The sequence below is a fragment of the Hippichthys cyanospilos genome, chromosome 12, assembly GCF_059441005.1.
Source record: "Hippichthys cyanospilos isolate Australia breed blue-spotted pipefish chromosome 12, RoL_Hcya_1.0, whole genome shotgun sequence".
NCBI classification, from domain to species: domain Eukaryota; kingdom Metazoa; phylum Chordata; class Actinopteri; order Syngnathiformes; family Syngnathidae; genus Hippichthys; species Hippichthys cyanospilos.
In genome coordinates, this window is record NC_142380.1 from 20,169,146 (window position 1) to 20,189,498 (window position 20,353).

Below are 20,353 nucleotides of genomic sequence, written 5' to 3' on the forward strand. Positions count from 1 at the left end.
CATGGGAAAAAGCAGCCAGTAGAAAATGCAAACATGAACAGGCCACCAGCACCGACCTTAACTGAGTGATGGTGTACGTGGTCGGCCCCCCGGTACAGAGAGGACGCTCGGGCCTGCTTGAGCTGCTCGGCCTTCAGCAACGACGAGGACGGCGGCGAGCTCTGCCGAACTATGCGCTGCTCCATTTCCTGCTCTTGCTGCAGCGCTTTGACGAAAGCGGCTTTAAGCCGACCGGTGTGCTCGGCCTTCAAGGCCTTCTTCTGATTGGATGACATGCAATCTTCACAGAGGACGGTGCCGTCTTTGGCCTTGTCCTGCCTCCAGCGACACGTGAAGTCGGTGTTGCACTGGCTGCATGTGTGGGGCTCTTTTATGCTGGCTCTGAAGAAAGCTGCTCCTGTCTTTCCTGAACAGACACAGGGGGAAACCCCAAAAGTCAATATTTGATTGTCTGTCTCGATGTGTTGCGGCACCATCTGTGCGCATATATCTGTTTCTTGAAGGGAAATGGCAATATAACCTCCAACTGTAAGGAACATTAGTTTTTGGGCTAGTATTTTTGACTCATCTGAGCTACTAAGTCAGTCTCGTGTGCTCAGTGGAGGACATCCTGTCCTTTTCAATCGTGTCTCTTGTGTCTGGTTGGGATGCAATTTACTGTGCTGCCTTGCTGAGAAAAGAATGCACACAACAGTGGACAAATAAATAAGATGGCTCTCAAGAACACATAGATGCTAACTGCTAGCTTGTGTACCCATGCATCTTCCCAGTATGCGTTAAAGGGATGATAAACTTTTTTTGACCACTTCAGCAGTAAAAAAACTCCTATTTTACTTATTATTGACACTTTGCTGCTGATGTGAAAAGATGCCAACTGAAACTCTACCAAGGAGAGCCATCAATATTTTTCTTTCTTTTATTCTTTAAATGGGAATAGGCAGAGAAAAAAACTTTGAGAAAAATTAAAAACATTAACCAGAATGCAGTCAGAATGCTCGAAATTGGCTGGTTCTATTCTTTGAGAAAAATGTCTGGCATTCATTGGAGTTAATTTGATGACAACATTTCTTTTGGTGCACAAATAATCCTTTTTAAAACACATTTTGCGATTTGCTGCAGACTGAAAATAACATCACGTGTAATCACGGCCCGGGTAATGAATGACCAATCACGGTAACTTGTGAACATTATGTACATGAGCAAACCCAGATTACCCGGACTTGACCATACTGTATGATGGCATTTTCAGTCAACAGCAAGTGCAAAAATGTGTTTTCAAAGCTATTCATTGTACCTGGAAAATAACCAGATTAATTATAGACAATTTTGAACTTTTATACTGCTGAAAACGACTTGGTAGATAGGGTTGGTATTTCTTTAAGATTTATAGTGAATTGAAAAAGTTTGGGCAATCCTGATCATTTCAAGATTTTCCTTGGTGGTCCGGATCAGTAATTTCAGTCCAATATATCATATAGCAGATAAACACTGTGATATTTGAGAAGTGAAATGAAGTTCATAGGATTTACAGAAAGTGTGCAATAAATATTTGAACAAAAGTAGGAAGATACATAAATTTGGGCACCCCGACATAAAAATTACATTCAATATGATATAATTCAAATGATATTCAATATTTAGTAGAGCCTCATTTAGCACCATTAACAGCCTCTAAACTCTTCCTATGGCTTCCAATGAGGGTCTGGACTCTGGATTCTGGCTGAAGGTATTTTCTTCTTTACAAAACATCTCCAGTTCAGTCAGGTTTGATGGTTTCCGAGCATGGACTGCCCGCTTTAAATCACACCACAGATTTTCAGTAATATTCAGGTCTGGGGACTAGGATGGCCATTCCATAACATTGTACTTGTTACTTCGCATGAATGCCTTAGTAGAATTTGACCAGTGTTTGGTGTCGTGTTGTTGACGTAACCAGCCCTGGCGCAACTTCAACTTTGAACATTGTTTTTCAAGAAGCTGCTGATACTGAATCCATGCGACCTTCAACTTGAACAAGATTGCCAGTACATGCACTGGCCACACAGCCTCACAGCAAGGTGGCACCACCACCAAATTTTACTGTGGGCAGCAAGTGTTTGTCTTGGAATGCTTTCTTCTTTATCCACCCCCACACAGCCCCTTGTTATGTCCAAATAACTAAATTTTACCACCACCAAATTTTACTGTGGGCAGCAAGTGTTTGTCTTGGAATCCTGTCTTCTTTATCCACCCCTACACAGCCCTTTGTTATGTCCAAATAACTCCATTTTAGTTTCATCAGTCCATAGCACCTTATTCCAAAATGAAGCTGGCTTGTCCAAATGTGCTTTTGCACACCTCAAGCAACTCTGTTTCGAGTATGTGCGTAGAAAAGGCTTCTGCCTCATTACTCTCCCATACAGCATCTCCTTGTGCAAAATGCGCTGAATAGTTGAACGATGCACAGTGACAACTTTTATAGCAAAATCATGTTGTAGGTCTTTGGAGCTGGTCTGGGGGTTGAGTTTGACTGTTCTCATCATTTTTCGCCTCTGCTTATCTGAGATTTTTCTTGGGCTTCCACTTCAGGCCTTAACTCGAACTGTGTCTGTGGTCTTCTATTTCCTCACTAGGTTAATTAGCTTAGTCTAAAACATAAAGAAATTAGCCAAGTGCATCAAAATGCCTTAAACCAAAAAAAATAAAAATAACAATTAAAAAAAAAAAATCTTATTTTATTGCAATTATACTTCACATGACAAAAACAAAGTCTTTTCTCTGCGGTCATCCGTGCCCCCTCCAGCATCACCATGCGCTCCCCCCAGGAGCGCCCGCCCCACTATTTGAGAAGCACTGATGTAGGCCATGGGTCAATGAGCTTGCCAAATATCCCCCCAATATTAGCGCTAAAGGTATTCAAATAAATAAAACAACAAGGGTGCTTAAATGTATGCACCTGCCTACTTTCATTTAAGTAATTATTGCACACTTTCTGTAAATCCTATGAACTTCATTTCACTTCTCAAATATCACTGTGTTTATCTGCTATATGATATATTTTACTGAAATTGATGATTCGAACCACCAATGATTTATAAAAGGAAAATCTTGAAAATTATCAGGGGTGCCCAAACTTTTACATACCACTGTAAGTGAGGAAAGCTATGCATTGCTTGAAACACACCACCTGACAGTTAAATAAAGTAAAAAGAATAACAAATAAAAAAAAAAATGATCACATGGAAATAATAAGATTTTAAAGGCACCTCTGCGAAAGGTATCCAGCAGGTTCTGGACCACTTCTTCAAGTCCCACCAGGTAGATGAACTCATTATTGGCAGCTGAAGGCAAGAAGTTTAAGTCGGGCGCCAGCGGTTTGGGAGGGGGGATCTCCAGGAGCGTTTTCTCCAGTTGTTTGCGCAGAGCCAGTTTGGCCGCGGCTTGACGGCTGGCTGGGCTGTCGGTGGCGCCCACTGTGTTGCTTCCCGAGGAAGATAACTTCAAAGCCGATGAGCCCTGTGGCAGCACACGACCCGGTCAGAAGTGGCAGACACAAGTGGCATGCGCTTCCAGAAGGACTGCTTCCGTCCACATAAAAGAATAGAGGCATGTAAAGTTATGCAAAGGTGTCGCAACAACGCAATGTAGCCCCTTTTTTAAACAAAAATAAGATTGTACCCTAATTTTAGGATGTATTACTTCTTATTTATGCCTGCATTGGTTCCATACTTCTCTCCAAACTTTAACGCTTTTTTAATGCTTTGTAAGCACTTTGAGATGATAAGTGCTTTATAAATAAAACTGATGATTAGGGCCGGAGCAGCTATACTGCTGCGAGAGCTATCTTGTTTTTCTCCAGATTATTATTATTAAGGCCCGAGCAACTCTAGCAAGAGCCCTATTGTTCTTCACCGATTATTATTATTATTAATATTATTATTATTAGGGCTCTCCCAAGCAGCTACCACTGCGAGAGCCCTATTGTTCTTCTCTAGATTATTAGGGCCAGAGCAGCAACCGATACGAGGTCCCTGTTGTTCTTCTCCAGATAATTAGGGCCCGAGCAGCTACCACTGCGAGAGCCCTCTTGTTTTTCTCAGGATTATTATTATTATTATTATTATTATTATTATTTACTGTGCAGTGCTTTTCCATTTTTGAGGGCCTAAACATGCACGAAAAGTCACCAAAATTTGCACAGTTGTCGGGCTTCGTGGAAAATTTGTTATTTCAGTGTTTCCTAAAACAAAGCAAAAAAAATTGCTCTGTAGCGCCACCTAAGGTCGAAAAAGTGCACCTGGTCCCGGCCCGTTTGACCTAGAGCTACGAAAATTTTTAGGCATATGTAGGACCTAGAGACCTACAAAAAAGTCAGCGTGAGCCATGTGCTCAGATGTACAGAAAAAGAGTTATGAATTTTTGAATGTGCATTTTTGGCCCATTTTTGCACGTTTGCAGGTCCCAAACTGCTCCTTGTTTCTCCTAAATGATTTACCCAATCGCCTTCAAATTTGCTGTGGTCCATAATCAGACATAGGGGCACAACTGGGCAAAATATGGTTCAGATCCGTCGACATATATGATAGGGGCGTGGCTTCAAATTATGTGTTCAATTTTTCCTTCGCCAAGAGGGACAAAAACGTTAATAACTCTAATGTACAAGTCTAAAAAAATCGAACTCCCGGCCCGTTTGACCTAGAGCTACAAAAATTTGTAGCCTCATGTAGGACCTCGAGCCCTACGGAAAAGTCAGCGCGAGTCATGTGCTCAGATTTACATAGAAAGAGTTATGAATTTTTGAATGTGCACTTTTGGCCTGGTTTTACTCATTTGCAGGTCCCGAACTGCTCCTTTTTTCTCCTAAACGCTTGACCCAATCGACTTCAAATTTGCTGTGGTGTTTTATCTGACTGAGAGGCACAATTGTTCACATTTTTGTGAAGATCCGCTATCAAATATGTTGGAGGCGGGGGCCCGTTATAGGTGCTTGCAGCTCTAGTTATTATTATCATTTGAGAACCGCATGGTATTGCTCAGTTCACACAGATTGAACAACCTTGGCTTTTTGGGGGTCTCTGGAAAAAGTAATTATTGGGGATGTTTGGGACGCCAGCTGGATTACATACGGACAACAATGGCACTGCGGTGAGCCACTGACCAGCGAGTTTGCTGTACTTCCGATTCGAATGAGGCCCGCCTGCACTGTGCCTCTCTGACACTGGCCAGTAGGGGTGGAAGTCCTGGCACCCAGCAGCAGGGGAGGGGGCCCCCCAGAGCCTCCACCTCCAAAGGTCACCAATTGCTGCTGTTGCTGCTGGCGGAGTGCCTGGATTTGCTGTGGGGACATGCAGATGGGCTAAGGTGAGCACACACGTAGAACAGGGGCTGCACCCGCAGCGCCAATGCGGAGAGCACAAAAAGAAAGAGAGAGCCATCTGGTCAAAGTTCCCCGAGTCGGTCTGGCATGTCAAAAGTCGGTCAAGCTGACCGCATGCACTTGCTCAGGGTAACACACACAGACACACCTTACCTGTGCACCTCTGACCAGAGGCGGCATGATGATTTGGGAGCCATGTTTAGATGACACCCGCTGTCCTCCGCGCAGCAAAGGCGGCGGAATGACAGTGGCTGAACCTCTACCCGACACCATCTATCGGGAGACAAAGACGGCCAATCAGAACAGGCCGCCGAACTTAAGGTCGAGTGTGACTCAATTGTTTAGTGAACCTGCTGCGAGCCTTTGCTGCTTCCAATGGTCCCGCGTATTAGAGGGGGTGGAGCGGAGTAGCTGGACATCCCGGAAGCCTGAGGAACAGCGAAGTTATGATTTACACAGACAGTTTATTAAACCCCGACCAGAATAATGTCAGCTTTGTATACGCCACGTGTGTTAAAGTAGCACTTATTGGACCATCTATGCCGGTGCTTCTCTATGTCGGGGGCACGAGGCAATGCTGGGGGGACGCATATGAACCCAGGGAAAGGATATTGCTTTGCCATTTCATGTGTAATTGTGATTTTTTTTCTCTTTCTAGCACTTTTTTACACTTGTTTTTTTTCTGCTTTGATGAACCTTTAACCTGTATAAATGTTGTAAAAAAAAATAGTGAACAGTCGTTTGAAAGTAGATTTATATTGTTTTTTCGTTTTGTCAAAGTTAAAAAAGGATACAGTTTAGGCATTGTTATGCAATTATTATAGATAATAATCTTATTTATGGTTGGCGTGGCAAGTGGGGAGAGGGGCGCGAAATGTTTTGTATTTCCTAATGGGGGCCAAGCAAAATATAATTGAGAAGCACTGATTTATGCTAATACCACTAAGCCCGTCCACAGCATTTTACATTTTAGCTTAGCAGCAAGCTAGCACAGTGTTTGCCAACCCTCAATGGGACAAGGCACATTTTCAGAAAATAAGCATAGGAAATCCCCTTCCCCCAATTCCAAAAAACTGCATCAGATTATATTGGGCTAAAATTTTCAATATTAGCACTTGTCCATTCCAGACTTTTTAAACAATTGTATTGACTTCATTGGGTAGAGTCATCAGGGTCCTTTATTGACTTTATATTCATTTTATTCTAGTGCAGTGCATTCTCAAGTTTTATATATGCAGCCTATTGTTTGGAATATATGGGTCACATTTTCTCATTCTTCCTGTTGATGACTATAATTCTCTGTTCAAATAGTGTCTTTTCAAACATTTCATACTGAAAAAGAAAAGCATCTATCATTTCTGACAATTTCGTATCAGACGTGAAAAGAGACATATTGCAACAGCCCTAGAGCAATGCAAGGAAGTGGACCCTGATGTCACCACTTTATACACACCACAAACTCAGTTCGTTTAATTTTTCTTTCAAATTGAAGAGACATACAGTATTACATCATAAATCACACACACAGACGACCGATGTGGATTTGATAAGGCCAATGGGAAATTTTGACTGCTGACCTTGTGTACATCCCGTTGTAACTGGCTCTGTCTGAGTTTCTTTAGCAGCACCAGCTTGGCCTCCTCCAGCCTCAGCTCCTCTTTCAGCTGCTTGATGACGCGCTCCCGCTCCCCCGGGCTGCTCTTCTGCACTCCGCACATAAAATCCATTGCTTAAAACAAGTCAAGTCCGACAAACGTGTCGGGCCCTCAGTCATTGGGGACCCCTGATTGGGTCGCGCTGCAACTTTGAAACTGCGATTATGTGAAAAGCACAAGAACTCACCATGAGGAACTCTGTGTCCAGTCGCTTCATATGGTTCAGACCATTCATCGGCGGACTCGGGGAGTCGTGATCCGACAGGATGATGACATCGTCATCATCGTCCTCTTCAGAGGATGGAGGCTGCTTCTTTTTTTTTGTACTGTGGGACAAAAATGGATATTTGCATAGAATTGATGCGCACTGACATGCACTGGAAGGCAACGAATATGTGATTCCTTCTAATTTTTCAATGAAGGGACGGCACGGTACCTATTCCCTACAAACAGCAGGACTCAATTGTTTAAAAAATAAAAAAGACTGTTTGGTTCCAAGAATGCATTCCATTAATTCAATGCCGACTGATGATGCACCTTTAAACATTTGCCAATTATTTGCAAACATTTGCAAATTATTTTACCTTTTTACCTTTATGTCATCTAATGATTTGCAGCAGTTGTGTACATGTAACACTGTTGTCATTATTTATGACACATAAATATATATTCCATAACCTTGTGTCCTTAAATAAGTTGATGAGGGCATTCTGCAGACCTGTCACAAACCAAGCCAACAATCCCTTTGACAAGCAAGACAGGGAACTTGTGCAAAGAAGTAACCTAGATATTACTACTTTACAAGCAACCTGGTCACAGTGTGTTTAGAAACATTTAAAAAAAAAATCCTAAAATACACAGTGCAACATAAATTAAGCCTACATTTTCAAGGTGGCATCCATTTAATTATTAGTAACACAAATACATATGTCACGACGGGGCATGGCGAGTGGAATGCGGGAGTGCGGGAAGATGAACCAAGAGTGTAAGGAAACCAGGAGGGGATGTGCTCGAAATGAGGTTTTCAATCAAAAAAAGGTGGCAGGAACAAAAACAGACAAAAACTGGGCAAAGTATCAGAGCAACGAGAACTTAACCAAACTACATTTACGGGGAAGGGCAATCGCGGGGCTGGAGAACAATACGGACGAGACAGCGAGGGAACGAAGGCGAGGGGTGACCATTACAATAATTCGACAACTAACAGCGACAAGACTACAACTTAAATACACAAGACTCTAATTACAAAACAACGCGAAACAGCTGGGAGAGAACAAGAGGCGGGGGAAGCTGATTGGGTGAGGGACACACAGGCGACAGGTGGACAAAATCAAACTAATGGCGAGGCAGATACGGGGGAGAAACTATTCAAACTAGAATAAGTGCAATTCCTGAAGAAATTGTGTGTGATGGTGAAACAGCTGAAGGGAGAGGTCTTGACTGTTGTGGAATGGCCAAATTGGGGGATTCGATTATAGTTGGAGCAGTCACAATCGGAATGGCTGAGATAGAAGGAAAAACTGAAAAAGTGGAATTTTAGGTAAATTTTGAATTCTGGGAAGAAAAAAATGGATACCATCATGGAATGGCGGGAATTGGGGGAATCAATTCAAGTTGGAACGGTCGGAATAGGATTAAGAATGGCAAAGATAGAAGGGAAAACTGAAAAAGTGGAATTGTGGGTAAATTTTGAATTCTGGGAAGAAGAAAATGGATACCATCATGTAATGGCGAGAATTGGGGAAAGCGATTAAAGTTGGAACAGTCGGAATCTGATAAAGAATGGCAAAGATTTAAGAGAAAAACTGAGAAAGTGGGTAAATTTTGAATTCTGGGAAGAAGAAAATGGAACCACCATGGAATAGCGGGATTTGGGGGAATCGATTAAAGTTGGAACTGTCGGAATCGGATGATGAATGGCAAAGATAGGAGGGAAAAACTGAAAACGTGGAATTGTGGGTAATTTGGGGGAAATGGAGTCTCAGTGTATGTAGTCAAGTGTCCAAAATGGCCACCTAACGACCCCATGGGAAATGGAGTACTTTGTGTAGCTAAGAAGTAGTCAACGAAGGCTGAACGCGAACACAATGAAAGACCTCATTGAAAACGAATTGGTTCAATAAGGGTACAGAATGTGGAGTTGTGGGAAAATTTTGAATTCTGGTAAGAGGTAAATTAATACACCAATTAATTGGCGGGGATGAATGGAATCAATTAGAGTTTGAACGGTTGGAATCAAATGAAGAATGGTGAAGACAGAAGGTTACAAAGTTTTGGCAAGCACAATTAACTGAGGAATTATGGGTAAAAAAAAAAAAAGGGAAAAAACTTGAAATTTTTGGTGCGAGGGTGTTCTTGGTAATCTTACCAGATTAGGGAAACACCTAAAGTTGGAACGACTACTATAGGTCGAACACAAATGTAGATTTCGCGTGAGGAAACATAAAAAAATCAGATTTTTCGCAAGTTTTAGGGTGCTATTACTTACACAAAATAGATTAATTATGGGTAAATGACACTCTGAAGTCATACACAGGGTCAAGAGGAACGGTTAAACGCTGAATCGGATTGAATCAGACAAACACCTGTAGTCATTAAAGTGATAAAAACAACATTTGTCTGAATTAATTAAAATGTCCACAATTTTACAAAAGTAAGAAAAAAGTACACTGAGAGAATAAATTCTGAATTTTGGGGGACTATTTTTAATAGTTTGGATGTTCAACATTTGGTAAGTGTGGTTATTATTGTTCTGAGTTAATCAAGATGGCCGCCATCCTGGGTAGAAGTGGGGCTGAGCACTCATGAGACATCTAATCAGGTATCTAAGATGGCCGCCCCTGAGGGTTGATGGGAGATGGAGTTTCCGTGTATGTAGTCAAGTGTCCAAGATGGCCACCTGACGACCCCATGGGAAATGGAGTATTTCATGCAAGGGTGTTCTTGGCCTTCTTACCCATAATGGGAAACACCTAAAGTTGGAAAGATAAGTGGGCATTCCCAAAACTTCTATTGATCTTCCGGTTCCGGGGAGTGTTTTGCTGCTGTCGCTGTTTTAGCCTTAGCTGGAGAGACGAACGCTATTTTTTCTTTTTCTATTTTTACCACCACCCGTCGGACCTGTGTTCGTCGTTGCTTTTTTTTGCTTTTTTGTCTTCTTTTTCCTTCATTTTTGAGGACTGCTTCCATTCTTCGATAGCTAGTGATTCGCCGTTTCTCTGAACAGCCCCTAGCTCCGTTCGTCCTCGTGCAGCTCTGCTAGCGTAAGTATGTCGCTCGGCTGTACTAAGGTAAGCATGGCTCCGTGCACCTCCACCTCATCTGTCACTTGCGACACCTGCGTTATTCTTTTGGAGAGGCTTTCTCTCCTAGAGGGCCGTGTCCGTCAGCTAGAGCAGAGTAGTCTGATAATCGTAGATCAGACGGACACATCTGATAATGACAATGCGGGCCATAGCCCTCCCGCAATGCCGCTAGCGTCGGCTAGTGCGGGTCGTAGCCTACCCGCTAGTCCGGCTAGCATTAGCCCTAAGAAGCCTGCTAGCCGCGGTGAGCCTGTTCGGACGCATAATCGCTTTAGCCCCCTCGCTAGGCAAACTCCTCCTCAGTCTACTGGCTCCCGCACTTTAGTTATAGGGGACTCCATCACCCGTAACATCAAGCTTAAAAAGCCAGCCACCGTAATGTGTATCCCTGGGGCCAGAGCACCCGACATTGAAGCTAACCTTAGGGAGCTGACACGCAAGAGGGCTAGACACCAGGCTAGTGCAAACAACACTAGCTACTCGGACATAGTGATACACGTCGGCTCCAACGATACTAGAATGAGGCAGTCTGAGATTACAAAGAAGAACATAGCTAGGACTTGTAATCTCGCTAGAAAGATGAGTCGGCATCGAGTTATTGTCTCTGGCCCTCTGCCTGCGAGAGGCAATGATGAGAGGTTTAGCAGATTATTCCCGCTTAACCGGTGGATGGCTGGTTTCTGTAAAGAGCAGGGTTTTCAGTTTGTAGATAATTGGCCCTCTTTCTGGGGCCGGCCCGACCTGCTGAGATTGGACGGCCTTCACCCTAACTGGAAAGGCGCCATTACTCTTTCTAGAAACATAGATTACTGTTTGAGCCTTCCATGACTTCCCACATTAGAGCATGTCGGGTCGCAGGCGAGTAGCGAGCCTGCTAGAACGGGTGTGGAGTCGTTAAGGCTAGAGTTAACCGGCACTAGGCTGGACTGTTACAACACACATAGCATACTTAGTCTAGGTCACTGCAATCCACACACTGTTTCAATACCTAATGCTAAATGCCCTATTGATAAGACTTCTGCTGAGGTGGTGTGGATTAAGGAAAAGAGCCCTGCCTCTTTAATCAGTAAGACTAGTGACAAAGTGCCTAGGCGGAATATTAGCATCAATACGCGCGCTGTAGTCGTCAACAATCGAATTCCTACTTTACTAACATTGCGAAGAGGTTTTAATTACTCAAAATACAGAGCAAGCCCCAGCCATAAACATCTTGTTGGTATTAGTACTACCAACACGAGGACTCAGAGTAGTCCGGGAAAAATGTCCCAGTTTAAATTCGGCTTTATAAATATTAGGTCACTCCCTTCAAAAGCCCTTCTTGTAAATGATCTTATTACAGATCTAAATCTTAACGTGCTTGGTCTCTGCGAAACCTGGCTAAAACCAAGTGAATTCCTACCATTAAATGAGGCCTCACCCGCAAACTTTGTGGGCTCACATGTTGCCCGTCCTTGTAAAAAAGGGGGGGGTGTCGCCCTAATTTCAGAATCTGATCTTAGGCTTAGCACGAGCACGAGTCCCACTTTCAAGACATTTGAGGCTCTCGTTATGCGATCGAGCTCCTCACCACCATTCTGTGTGGTAGTTATTTACCGTCCTCCTGGCCCATACTCTGGATTCTTAGATGAATTCCCTGAACTTATGGCTGACTTAATAACCCACACAGATAATATATTAATTATGGGTGATTTCAATATTCATATGAACTCCCCACTAGAGCCACTTACTGTAGCTTTCCAATCAATAATCGATGCATTTGGTTTTACACAAATAATAAAAGCAGCAACACACCAGAATGGTAATATCTTAGACTTAGTGCTAACCCATGGCCTAACTGCCTCAAACGTCACAATTCTGCCGCGTTCTAACGTTATGTCTGATCATTACCTTATAACATTTGAAGTCCTAGCTCAGTGTGGTCTTGTTGTCCACAACCAAGGCTTTAAGAGCCGTGATATTAATTCTTTAACCACTGCTGCACTTTATGAATTACTACCTTCCGCAACAGCTGCCTTTCCGTCTTTCACTGGCTCAGTCGATAAGCTCGCGAATGATTTTAATTCGGTTCTTTTAAAGTCCCTTAACTCTATTGCGCCGCTGAAACTTAAAACTCGTCCGAAGCGGCACACTCCGTGGTTTACGGAGGAAACGCGTATGTGTAAATTGTTAAGTAGACAACTTGAGCGTAAATGGCGAACAACTAAACTCGAGGTTTTCCGTCAGGCCTGGTGCGATAGCTTGCTGAAATACAAAGAGGCTCTTAGGTTAGCAAAAACCAATCACTTTTCCAAAATGATTAGTCTTAATAAAAACAACCCAAAGTATTTATTTGAGACTGTAGCGCAGCTAACACAGCAGCAGCAGATTAATCATAATTCCCTCCATTCAGCACACGATTTCATGCAATTCTTTACTCAGCGGATTCAGCTAATAAGGGAAGAAATAAAAAAGGCAGCGCCGCTCACCACCTCGACTATGAGTGTTGATGCTAGTTCGGACAATCAGGTTCATGAAAGTCTGGCTACCCTGTCCCAGTTTGATTTAGTATCCCTGGAGTGTCTTACACAACTAGTTAATGCAGCAAAGCCGACGTCCTGCATGCTCGACCCGCTTCCAGGCAAACTCGTCAAAGATTTATTCCCGGTCTTAGGGTCATCTGTCTTGAATATTATCAACCTGTCACTCTCCTCTGGCATTGTACCTGAGACTTTTAAGATGGCTGTCATTCAACCATTACTTAAGAAACCTCACCTAGATCCTGAAGATCTCGCTAACTATAGGCCAGTGTCACACCTTCCGTTTATCGCCAAAATTCTTGAGAAAGTTGTAGCACGACAGCTTAGCGATTTTATGATAGACAACAATAGATTTGAACTCCTTCAGTCAGGTTTTAGGGCCAACCACTCAACTGAGACAGCCCTAGTAAAAGTGACGAATGATCTTCTATTAGCCCTGGATTCCAACGTCTCATCAGTACTATTACTCCTTGATCTTAGTGCCGCATTTGACACTATTGATCATCATATTCTTATAGAACGTCTTCGATCATGTGTTGGTATCTCGGGATCAGCACTTTCTTGGTTCAGATCTTACATCCTGGGAAGGACGCATAGTGTTTCTTATGGTGATGCGATCTCTGAGTCTTTCTCCGTCTCATGTGGTGTCCCGCAGGGGTCAGTACTTGGTCCCTTACTGTTCAACATCTACATGATTCCTCTTGGCGATATTATACGCAAACATGCTATTAGTTTTCATTGCTATGCTGATGATACCCAACTCTATATGCCCCTAGAAATAACGGATCCGTGCAAGTGCAGTAAACTGGAGGCTTGCCTTGCCGAGATTAAACAATGGATGTCTTCCAATTTTCTGCTTCTCAACCCTAATAAAACTGAGATGTTAGTTATTGGCCCTGCTCATCATCAGCACTTGCTTAAGAATACCACGCTGAACCTAGAAAACTGTATTATTTCCCAAAGTAGTTCTGCAAAAAATCTCGGCGTGATATTTGACTCCACTCTCTCCTTTCGAACACATATTAATAACATGACAAGAACGGCGTTTTTTCACCTCCGCAATATAGCTAAAATTCGCCCTATTCTTTCTCTTAGCGATGCAGAAACATTAATTCATGCATTTGTTACGTCGCGCCTAGACTATTGCAACATTTTGTTTTCTGGACTTCCCATGTCCTACATTAAAAGCCTGCAGTGTGTACAGAATGCAGCAGCGAGACTATTGACAAGGACGAGAAAGTTTGATCATATTACTCCGATTCTAGCTGACCTGCATTGGCTTCCAATACACGTGAGATGTGATTTTAAGGTGCTGTTAATTACTTATAAAATTCTACACGGTTTAGCTCCTTCCTATCTCGTCGACTTAGTATCACCTTATGTTCCGCCCCGATAACTTCGATCGCAAAATGCCGGTTTGCTATCGACCCCACGGGCTAAAAAGAAGTCTGCGGGATCAAGGGCATTTTCCATTCGCGCGCCAGTACTATGGAATGCCCTACCTATGGAAGTTCGCGCAGCCACCTCAGTAGAAATCTTTAAATCCCGACTAAAAACACATTTATATTCAAAAGCATTTAGTTAATTTAGCCTGTCTGTAGCCTTCTTCCTTTTTCTTTTTTCCTGCCCCCCTCTTCCGGCTGGGGGAGGGGGCTAGCTAGATGGTGAGGGTTGACTTGACCGCCTCCATTGGGTCCTGCGTTGGTCGACCATCATGTGTTAGGAGTTCGGCCGTCTGCAGTCCACCTGGCTGGAATGTGGGATGGTTCCTGCCCAATGGCCTTGCCTGCTGTCAAGACATCACTGCACTATATAGCACATTATGTTTTCTGTAATTTATGTTGTTTCTGTGTCTGGTACATGCAGCATCCACTTCAACCTGTGGGCCTGGAAGGGGGCTCCTCCCACCTGTGGTCCCTTCTGGAGGTTTCTGATTTTCCCCTAATTTGGGGTTTTTGAGTTTTTCCTTCCCCTTCTGGGAGCTTTGACAGGGGATGCTGTTGTGTACCCTATACTGAAAAGATGTCTCTGTACGACCTCTATTCATTCTGTGAAGCCCTTTGAGACTTCGGTGATTTAGGGCTATATAAATAAAATTTGATTGATTGATTGATTGATTGATAAGTATAGGTCTGACGCAAATGGAGATATCACAAAAGGAAACATAAAAAAAATCTGATTTTTTGCGAGCTTTAGGGGGCTATTACTTATGCAAAAAAGATGAATTATGGGTAAATGACACTCTGAGGTCATAGGCAGGGTCAAGAAGAACGGTTAAACGCTGAATCGAACTGAATCGGACAAACACCTGTAGTCATAAAAGAAAAAAAACGATTTTTTGAATTTTGTAAAACATCACAAAATTTCAAAAAGTAAGAAAAATGTACACTTAAAGTTCAAATTCTAAATTTTGGGATATTATATTTAATAGTTTGAGATGTCTGATCAGATATCCAAGATGGCCGCCCCTGAGGTTTGATGGGAAATGGGAGTCTCAGTGTATGTGGGCAAGTGTCCAAGATGGCCGCTTGACGACCCCATGGGAAACGGAGTACATTGTCTACCTAAACAGTAGTCCTCGAAGGCCCTCGAATGACCTCATTCAAAATGAATTAGTTCTTTATGTGTACAGAATGTGGAATTGTGGGAAAATTTTGAATTCTGGGAAGAGGAAAATTGATACACGAATGGAATGGTGGGCATCAGGGGAATCGATTAAAGTTGGAATGGTGGAAATCGGAGCAGGAATGGCAAAGATATATGGGAAAAACTGAAAAAGTGAAATTGTGGCTAATTTTTGAATTCTGGGAAAAGGAAAATGGATACCACCATGGAATGGCCGGAATTGGGGCAATCGATTAAAGTTTATATAGCGGACCGGCGGGGGGAGGGGGAAGGGGGGAGTGGGGGGGGGGGGGGGGGGTGGAGCGAGCTTCACCGTAGATCCGGAAAGAAGAGCATTGCTGAGAACTTTCACTTTTCTGGGATGTGACAGAGCCAATATTTTCACCGACAGCACCTTTATTCTTTGCGGCAATACTCGCCTGCCAGAAAAAAAAAGTTTCAATGTCGCAATCGAGTGGCCGAGACCGTGCGAAATATTGTGCTGACAATGCTGCGCTATCGTTAGCTTAGCACAGTAACTACGGTTCAACAGCTGTTAAGTGAAGCAAACGCTGCACATACCAGTTGTCCCAAGTTCTCGCTTCCGCCTTTCGACAAGCCAGGCGAGGGCTCTTGCTTGGCTCTGTTTCGTATCGAAAGCTCAGCTGGCCGTGTTGGATCGCTCCCGGTGACCGCAAAGCGGCCGCCATGATTCATTCCTGCCCCCTGCGTGAGCCGTTAAATGTTCCTGAAGTTGATTGGCTGTGGCAACTCGAAACGCGGAAATAGTAAATAAAAAATAACTTCACGCGAAAGGCGAAATTTCGCTTCTCGTGACCGCGCGCGGCCATTTGCGTCGCTCCATTCGCATCCATCGCGTCGCCCGACGTGCGTTCGAGCCCAGTCACGTAAACTCCATTGACTATAATACAAAACGCTCCGCTTGTTCGCCTCGTTCGCGTTCGGTGCACGCGTAACATTAAACTAAATCATCTCCAAAACATTATTTCGTGTGCAGCCCACGCGGCCCGGTACCAGTTGATCCGTGGACCGGGACCGGGGGTTGGGGACCACTGCCATAAAGATTACATGAAAAAATATAAAATGTGAGAGAAAACTTTGAGCTAACTCTAAAATGAAATTAATTGGAGCTGCTCAAATAATTTTGGGGATTAGCCTACATATTCCGCTTTGAATTAAGATGGGTTGTGCTCATGTTTCATCTGCTAGCAGCAAGCCAAGCAAGCTCGTTGTTCATTCGAACTTGTTCAATCGATTAATCTATTGTAGAATTTATTGATGATAATTTGTATTCATTAATTTTAAGGCCTATGTAATTAGGGCCCGAGCAGCTACCGCTGCGAGAGCCCTCTTGTTTTTCTCCGGATTATTATTATTATTAGGGCCCGAGCAGCGACCGCTGCGAGGTCCCTATTGTTCCTCTCCGGATTATTATTATTATTAGGGCCCGAGCAGCGACGGCTGCGAGATCCCTATTGTTCCTCTCCGGATTATTATTATTAGGGTACGAGCAGCTACCGCTGTGAGAGCCCTCTTGTTTTTCTCCGGATTATTAGGGCCCGAGCAGCTACCGCTGCGAGAGCCCTCTTGTTTTTCTCCGGATTATTATTATTAGGGCCCGAGCAGCTACCGCTGCGAGAGCCCTCTTGTTTTTCTCCGGATTATTATTATTATTAGGGCCCGAGCAGCGACTGCTGCGAGATCCCTATTGTTCCTCTCTGGATTATTATTATTAAGGCCCGAGCAGCTACCGCTGCGAGAGCCCTCTTGTTTTTCTCCGGATTATTATTATTAGGGCCCGAGCAGCTACCGCTGCGAGAGCCCTCTTGTTTTTCTCCGGATTATTATTATTATTAGGGCCCGAGCAGCGACCGCTGCGAGATCCCTATTGTTCCTCTCCGGATTATTATTATTAAGGCCCGAGCAGCTACCGCTGCGAGAGCCCTCTTGTTTTTCTCCGGATTATTAGGGCCCGAGCAGCTACCGCTTAGAGAGCCCTCTTGTTTTTCTCCGGATTATTATTATTAGGGCCCGAGCAGCTACCGCTGCGAGAGCCCTCTTGTTTTTCTCCGTATTATTAGGGCCCGAGCAGCTACCGCTGCGAGAGCCCTCTTGTTTTTCTCCAGATTATTATTCTTATTAGGGCCCGAGCAGCTACCGCTGCGAGAGCCCTCTTGTTTTTCTCCAGATTATTATTATTATTATTATTATTATTATTATTATTATTATTATTATTATTATTTACTGTGCAGCGCTTTTCCATTTTTGAGGGCCTAAACATGCACGAAAAGTCACCAAAATTTGCACATTTGTCGGGCCCGGTGAAAAATTGGATATTTTTGTGTTTCCCAAAACAATGCAAAAAAAATGGCTCTGCAGCGCCACCTAAGGTTGAAAAAGTGCACCTGGTCCCGGCCCGTTTGACCTAGAGCTACGAAAATTTTTAGGCATATGTAGGACCTAGAGACCTACAAAAAAGTCAGCGCGAGCCATGTGCTCAGATGTACAGAAAAAGAGTTATGAATTTTTGAATGTGCATTTTTGGCCCATTTTTGCACGTTTGCAGGTCCCAAACTGCTCCTTGTTTCTCCTAAACGCTTTACTCAATCACCTTCAAATTTGCTGTGGTCCATATTCACACATAGGGGCACAACTGGGCAAAATTTGGTGCAGATCCGCTGACATATATGATAGGGGCGTGGCTTCAAATTCTGTTTTCAATTTTTCCTTCGCCAAGAGTGACATAAACCTTAATAACTTTGTTGTACTAGCTTAAAAAAATCTAAAACTTCATTGACACATGGAAACTTATGTCTTTAACACCTTTGAAAAAAGTTTTTTTAAATACCTACTAGCGCCGCCTAGTGGTTGATTAAAATGTTATTTTTTACACTTTCATGTATTGTGCTCAGTCTGTTTGAGTAAAACAAATGAAAATTGGTCAGAATATCATTAAGACATGGAATATTAAGGTTTTAAAATTTTACGACATTTCGATAATGGGCGTAGTCTGCACGCCACCTCTAAGTCAGATGACTCGCCAAAACGAAAAAAGTGGCTGTAATTGGCCCCAAAATGGCCTTATGAGTGGAAAATAGCCTCTCACTCCCGGCCCGTTTGACCTAGAGCTCCAAAAATTTGTAGCCTTATGTAGGACCTCGAGCCCTACAAAAAAGTCAGCGCGAGCCATATGCTCAGATGTACAGAAAGAGAGTTATGAATTTTTGAATGTGCACTTTTGGCCTGTTTTTGCTCATTTGCAGGTCCCGAACTGCTCCTTTTTTCTCCCAAACGCTTGACCTGATCGATTTCATATTTGCTGTGATGTTTTATCTGACTGTGAGGCAAAATTGTTCAAATTTTTGTGATGATCCGCCATCAAATATGTTGGGGGTGGGGCTTTATATTATGCCTTTAATGATTACTTTGCCACATGTGAAACAAACCTTTATAACTCAGCTTTACAAGCTTGTAAAAATCTGAAAATTCACAGACACATGGAGACTCAAGCCCTTAACACAAGTGTTTAAAAAAATCTTCAATTGCTTATAAAGCCATCTAGTGGCAAACAAAAATGTCAGTCTGATGTCTCGCCAAAACGAACAAAGTTGCTGTGTTTGGTCCCAGATGGGCTTATCTTTTCTAAACTTCATATATTTGATGGGTTTCCAATGCGGAATACACCTATTAACGTATTTTTTGTTATAGTGCGAGCGCCACCTAGTGGCAGCCAAAAATATAGCATTTTTTAAACATTTTTATGTGTTTAGCTGAGCCCTTTGAAGTATTATCGCTGAAATTAAGTCTGAAAAGCCTCTAGACAGCCCTGCTGACCTCCACCAAATTTTACGAAGTTTCGATAATGGGTGTGGCCTCTACGGCCATTTTCATTTTGAAGCTTTATCTGTCCAGTAAAAGTTGCTGTAATTTTACCCAGATGATCTGATCTTCTCACAATTTCACACATTGGATGAAAATATTCTCCTAAACATATCGACAAAAATATATTCAAGTTTAAAGCTAGCGCCACCTAGTGGCTGCAAAAAATGTCATTAGTCGAAAGATTACAGTCAATCCTGTTTGGTTTGACCTACAGCCATGAAACCTTGTAGGCAAATGAAGGACTGCAAGACCTATAAAAAAGTCAATAGAAGTGATGTGCTAGGATGAACAGAAAAATTGTTATGAATTTTTTTAATGTGCAGTTTTGTCCCATTCTTAGACATTAGCTGGTCTCAAACTAGTGCCTTTTTCTCTTAAACGATTCACCCCATTACCTTCAACTTTGGCATGAATCATTATCCAACTGAGGGGCACACATAGTCCAAATATCGTGAAGATCTCTTGACATAAAAGATGGGGGCGGAGCTTCAAATTATGTTTATTACTTCCTTTGCCAAGAGTGACAAAAATCTTAATAACTCAGCTATGACAGCTTCAAACCATCTGAAACTTTCCTGGGCCTTTAAAAGTAATGCAAGAATACAGCTGTGTGATAAACTTTCAAATCAATTACAGCGCCACCCAGTGGCGGACAAAAATCTCATTTTTTATACTTTTATGTACTGTGAAATGCCTGTTTGACTAAATGAACTAAAAAATGGTCAGAAAAGCTATGACACATTGGAACATTAAGGTTCTCAACTTTTATGACTTTTCATTAAAGGGCGTGGCCTCTATGCAAACTCAAAGTCTGATGTCTCCCCAAAACGGTAAAAGTTGCTGTAATTGGACCTAGATGATCTGATGTTTGCAAAACTTCATATATGGGATGGGAGTCCAATGTGAAACACACCTACAAGCCTATTTTTTATCATAGTACGAGCACCACCTAGTGGCAGCAAAAAATATAGCAAATCCTTAATGTTTTTATGTACTCAGCTGAGCACCTTGAAG

General features: G+C 42.9%; 2 protein-coding genes across 3 annotated transcripts in view; one reads left to right on the plus strand and one right to left on the minus strand.

Moving 5' to 3' along the window:
* Nucleotides 1-20,353, minus strand: part of LOC148415263 (transcriptional repressor p66-alpha-like) — a 47,802-nt gene that overhangs the window by 3,962 nt on the left and 23,487 nt on the right. For both annotated transcript variants that reach the window (XM_088429140.1, XM_088429139.1), the window contains exons 3-9: nt 7,199-7,337; nt 6,934-7,059; nt 5,707-5,784; nt 5,510-5,629; nt 5,138-5,314; nt 3,246-3,495; nt 57-406 (exon numbers count right to left, since the gene is read on the minus strand). In XM_088429140.1, the coding sequence (XP_088285266.1) occupies nt 57-406; nt 3,246-3,495; nt 5,138-5,314; nt 5,510-5,629; nt 5,707-5,784; nt 6,934-7,059; nt 7,199-7,337 (1,240 nt within the window). The remainder of the gene's footprint in view (nt 1-56; nt 407-3,245; nt 3,496-5,137; nt 5,315-5,509; nt 5,630-5,706; nt 5,785-6,933; nt 7,060-7,198; nt 7,338-20,353) is intronic.
* On the plus strand, nt 10,182-14,864 carry LOC148415264 (uncharacterized). Its single transcript, XM_088429138.1, has one exon. It carries the CDS (start codon nt 11,577-11,579, stop codon nt 14,226-14,228), a length of 2,652 nt encoding a protein of 883 aa, XP_088285264.1. The 5' UTR covers nt 10,182-11,576; the 3' UTR covers nt 14,229-14,864.

Excerpts from the sequence above, each read along its gene's own strand:
- LOC148415264 (XM_088429138.1), top strand. The coding sequence starts at position 11,577 with ATGTCCCAGTTTAAATTCGGCTTTATAAATATTAGGTCACTCCCTTCA.